The sequence below is a fragment of the Carex rostrata genome, chromosome 13, assembly GCF_964058835.1.
Source record: "Carex rostrata chromosome 13, lpCarRost1.2, whole genome shotgun sequence".
Classification (NCBI taxonomy): Eukaryota; Viridiplantae; Streptophyta; class Magnoliopsida; order Poales; family Cyperaceae; genus Carex; species Carex rostrata.
Window position 1 is genome coordinate 404,019 of NC_135930.1, and position 5,303 is coordinate 409,321.

A 5,303-nucleotide genomic window follows, 5' to 3' on the forward strand; every position below is an offset into this window, starting at 1 on the left:
CTGGGCTTTATCAATATGGGCTGTTTTTGTTGAAAATTCTAAAATACTCATTGTTGGGCTTGATCTTTATGAAATATAAATGGCCACTCAAAATTGAAAATTACTAATAGTTATCAAATTGTATGAATGGGCTGTTGTATAAATTGCAAATACTACTAAAACCCGCATATATAAATTCGCATAAAAATCCGCATATGCGGCCGTATACCGTATATGCGGTATGCGGTGCCCTTCCGCATACCGCATAGAAACCTAATATTACTACACTGCTTAATTTATATCTCCAACTTTCCTATAGAAGGGTACAAGCATTATTTGCATTTGAAAATGTCTGTACTAGAAATGAAATAGTGTAGCAAACTAAATTATTCGTAAACAAATTTGTAAAAAAATAATACAAATGAAATACTTTTTGCACGTATTTCATCTAATATTGTAAAATTCATATTTGAAAAAAGGTAATGTACCCCCGGATCTAGGGCTGTAAACGAGCTGGCTCGGGCCGAGCTGGACCTTAGCTCGGCTCGTTTATTTTGGCCCGACCCTGGACCGAGCGAGCTGGACCTAGGTCACCCGAGCCAAAATTCCTGGCTCAGCTTGTGACAAGCCAGCCCGAGCTAGCTCGCGAGCTGACGAGCTGGCTCGCTATACTTTATTATACAAATTCAAAATTAAAAAAAAATAAGAAATCTCATTCAAAAAATTTAAGAAATTGTTCAGCAGGCACATCTTCAAGCAACTAAAGCCCATGTCTTTTTTTTTCCAAACCGAAAATACATCAATTTTGCATAATTGCGCCTTTGAAAATGAGACTGGACTTAAAATTATACGTGACTAAACCCTAAATCCACTGTAGCTTAACGAGCCGAGCTGGCCCGGTCCGAGCTGACCTTTGGCTCAGCTCGTTTATTTTGGCCCGAGCCTGAGCCGAGCTGGCTCGTTAACAGCTCGGTCCACTACCGAGCGAGCCACGAGCCACGAGCCGCGAGCTTTTTTTGACAGCCCTACCCGGATCAAATCCCCCGATAATCCCCGGACCTGTTTTGGATAAGATTTTAACTGATTTTTAACGGTCCAACTCCAAACTCTCAATTACTTTTATCTTAAATCCGATCTCTCTGATCTATTTCCCGTTCGCTTTGCTCTCTCTTCAAAATTTCTGATCACATAGATCCGACCCGACCTCCCCTCCCCTCCCATGGTCTCGCCTTCGACGGCCACCGCTCCGACAAGTCTTTGAACCTCCGACGGCCGTCGATCTCGTCTCACTAGTGAAGCCTTACAATTTCATTGGAGGTCGAACGGCTAAAGACAATTTCATCGCCTGAGAGGATCCTGCCGTACCACTGCCTTTCTCCCCTCCGTTGCTGCTTCCGATCACGCCTTGCTCTCTCCGCCCAGCCACGCTTCGCTTGTTGCCATTTAGTAGTTCAGGTAAGCGCGATCTTTCCATTTCAGCGGTGTTTACAGCTCCGCTTCTAATCGGTACAATAATGATTTACCCCCTTTGTTTCAGAACTGTTATTATATCGGATTGGGTCTAACCTCGTCAATTTGTTCTTGATCAGTGGAGTGATTTATGTTTTTCACTGATTTTACTATGTTTGTTTTTCTTTGGTTCTCAATTTTACATTTTACAGGAAGATTGAACTATCATAAGACTTTTTAAATCCTCATCAACAAACAAGCATCTCTCCTCGAGCTATCAGGCCTGGATTGGTTATTGGGTTGATCCTGAAAGTAAGGTCCAGAAAATCCCGTGAATCCATGTCAGAGTAATCTTTTTTGTTGCAAGTCAATGTGATCCAACTAGATATGTCCCGTTATAATAGATTTTTATTTTTGTTAAGAGGCTAGCAATAATTGAATACCTTATGGTACTAATTTGTATTGCAAACAAAGATTGAAAGTGGCTGCTTGTTGATTTCCATCTCTTGACACTAATATCATTTAGTATCAGTACCTATACTCGGTTCTGGTACACTTCAATGTTGAGATGGTTAAATTTGCAAAATTCAAGTTGGTAAATTGATCATGTCGGAAGAACTAAAGGGCATTGTTACAACATAGGCATGGGTGGAGTTAATTGATGAAGCAATTGTAGAAGAAGATGAGTCTCGTATTTCACTTAATTGTGAAGCACAACACAGATACCTCACCTAGCTAGTAGAGAAGGTTAGTTTTATAATTTTTTGTTCCAACATAAGCATTTATTTTGTTCCAATTTGCATGTCTAAGGTATAGTCTATTGCATGAGAGGCAAAACAAGCTCGATTATGTCCTTGTACTAACTGTTGAGAATTTACCGTCGAGAAGGCTTCAGACCATTGTTTTCAAGAGAGGTATGGCAAAGTCCATTCACCATGCCAAATTTCTGATCTGATAGCGCCACATCAGGTACCTACTGTTCTTATTGTTATACTGAACTGTCAGGTCTGGTTCAGCTTCTGTAAAAATAGTTTACTGACCCATGGTAGCAAATAATTTGATTAAATATTTCCATAGAACTCAATGATACCTGATACTGATTTATCACAGTTAGTATGTTGTTCAAAGGTGCAGACATTTATTTTGTTGAAAGGTTGATAGTAGTCTTGCAATGTGAAACAGATAGGTTCTGTGCATCCCCATAATGATCTCTTAATGGAAATCAGGCCACACACCAAGTTCTGGTTTGAATTTGACTAAACTGTTGCGTGGGTATATAGTAGACACCTAGATGAAAACACTGGAATTTCTTTTTCTTGATTTGAAATTTTCTGTGATTTTTAGTGAGTTTCTGAAGTTCACCTTCTAAAAATGGGTTTCAGCTCAAAAAATAACTTGCTTCGCCAAGTCTTGTCCAAGTCTTGTCCGATCAACTAGATATTTCTTGGGCATGGTCAGTACAAGTCTGTTTACCATACTGGTAAGTTATGAGAGAACATCTAGTAGATTTCTAGGGAAAAATGAATTGTATTGTTCTTTGTTCTCATACAAGCCTATATAGGCGTTACATCTTTCATTCAAGTCCCTAAACTTTTCTATAATCCTTTTTACCAAAAGGACCCTATAAAACCCAAAATACCGAAAACATACAATAAATCTCAACACATCTTTTTATTTTTACATTTTTGGTGTTATCATTGGATATTTTGGGAAATTTTGGCAGTGCATCATTGTATTACTGGCAAACAATTGAAGTGCATAGAGTGATACTTGGTCTTCTGAGTTGTTTTAGGTACAAGTTTTACTTTTGTTGCTGACGAGAAGGTGTGGGAGGCCGAAACTGAAATTGCTCAGAAATTAGATGAGATGGAGGTGGTCGTTGAACAGTGCATTCTGACTGTTAAGAAGTAAGTTTTTTTTTGGGGTATCAGAACAACCTTTACTTTGCATAAAAGTTACCTGTATAATTTCCTGATAGCCAATAGCAAAGTTAGAACCTTTCTGATAACTTACTCTCCTTTTTCTTGTTTCTGAATTAATGTTGCCTAGTTCTGCGTAATGCGGTTCCCGTTGTTACCTTGATTTATGTTGGCATAGTTGTTTAGCCTTTATAAAGGATCCAACTATTAACCTATATAATTCCATTTTTTTTAAAATTTTAATTTCTTAAGAGATGAATTTTAGCATATTCCAATCTAAAGCTAATTTTAGGATCTGCATGCAGTTCAAAGTAGGCAGGTTCGGAAATATAATTGTCTTTTAAAGTCAGATAATTTCAAAAAATTGTTGGCTAATTATAATGCCTTCTAGACCTAGTTTAAGGCGCTCGTTCAGTTGTATATAGAGTACTTTCAGTTAGTTTAGTTATGTTAACCTGATTTGTGTTCTGGGATAATTTTCATTTTGCACAAGGGCTAAATCTTTCTTCTCTCGTTAATTTTTCCAACTTTCCAGGCTAAAGCTTGAAATAGATTTCAAGTACATGCTGAATGTAAAGGGATCCACCCCACCTGAGGTTATTGGTGCAGATTACAGAACTATGCTTAAGCCCACACTAAAAAATCTAGAAGAAGAAATGAAGAACTTATTAGTTTCTAAGGAAGAGGATCAGTCAATTGCATTGCAAGAGCAATTGCAAGATAAATGCAAGGTTCCTGACGAGAAGAAGCTCCTCACAGCTCTTCAAGACAGATTGGATGAGGTTATTTTTTCTTTAAGAATGTGAAACTGTGAATATGTAACCAATACAGCCAAGATATTGTTATATTTTCTTTTTAACCGGGACAATAACTGGCATAATGGGGGCATATCTTGAGCATGGCTCGCTTAGCTAAAATCACATTACCTTCTACTATTGTGCAAATTACATCCAACAATTTTTCTCTTTGCTCTTGGTATGTATATTTCTTGTGATTAGAAGTAGAGAAAATTTAGTCACTGAACTAATTATCAAGCATCATGGAAAATACCAGGTTTGGTCAAATAACTACAAAGGAAATTTCGTCATTTAAAGTTAATTGATGAATAAGAGTGTGCATAGCTCCAGCAATACTGCTGCCATAAAATCCAAGGGCATCAGTTGTTATTGGTTCACTGACACAATGCAGCTCTATACACTGCTAATTTCATTTCATTTCAAAAGAGAAGTGCCATTGGTACACTGTCAGGTATGAACTTATACATTGGGGTTGAAGCATGTTGAGCATGCCTCATCTTAGGTTGTCTTATCTGAAGTATATAGAATTCATATATTAGGTTTACTGTATTGGTGACTTAGGTTTACATAATTCATGACCTGTTATTTCGGGTTTTAAAAACTTGATATTATCTTAGGTTTATAGAATTCGTGTATTATGTTTACAAAATTTCTTGATGGCTACCTGGAGGTGTGATGGTGTTGATGCCAGAGGGGCGGAAGTGTATCACCTTCATCGGTCACTCCACCTTAGAATCAAAGAGGGAGAAAATTTGAAAATATTTATGTTTTATAAGTAGTGTTATGTTATACTTCTTCATGTTTGCTTTGATTTTTGCTTTGATTTGTATGAAATGTTATGTTTGGTGGAAAACATTTATGTTATTTATTGGTAATTTATTTTGTTTAGTGATAAGAATAATGTCTCATTGGTAGATCTAATAGCATGTGTGTTTTGAGATTAGTTGTTATGTTTCCAGTATTCAACAACACTTTCTATATAGTGATATGATAAGATGTACATAATTCAAAACAATTAAAAGTAGTATCTATATGCAAATTTAAAAAAAAAAATTGGAAAAAATTAAAATTTTAATTTTTTTAGCAGTTTACAGTATTCAACGAAATTGTCTACAGAGTTATGTGAAGTTATGTGATCATGTTTACCGAATTTAAAATA

The 5,303-nt window shown here is 36.6% G+C and overlaps 1 protein-coding gene across 12 annotated transcripts; it reads left to right on the plus strand.

Moving 5' to 3' along the window:
- Positions 1 to 1,048: 1,048 nt before the first annotated feature.
- Positions 1,049 to 5,087, plus strand: LOC144563814 (uncharacterized). 12 transcript variants are annotated; one of them, XM_078313278.1, is made up of 6 exons: positions 1,049 to 1,434; positions 1,641 to 2,175; positions 2,317 to 2,397; positions 2,773 to 3,335; positions 3,883 to 4,129; positions 4,762 to 5,087. In XM_078313278.1, exons 4-6 carry the CDS (start codon positions 3,295 to 3,297, stop codon positions 4,921 to 4,923), a joined length of 450 nt encoding a protein of 149 aa, XP_078169404.1. In that variant the 5' UTR covers positions 1,049 to 1,434; positions 1,641 to 2,175; positions 2,317 to 2,397; positions 2,773 to 3,294; the 3' UTR covers positions 4,924 to 5,087. The 12 variants fall into 12 exon arrangements, with proteins under 12 accessions (XP_078169404.1, XP_078169406.1, XP_078169409.1 ...); XM_078313280.1 differs by having other exon boundaries at positions 3,221 to 3,335; XM_078313283.1 differs by having other exon boundaries at positions 1,641 to 1,740; positions 2,071 to 2,175; positions 2,317 to 3,335.
- The last annotated feature ends 216 nt before the right edge of the window (positions 5,088 to 5,303 follow it).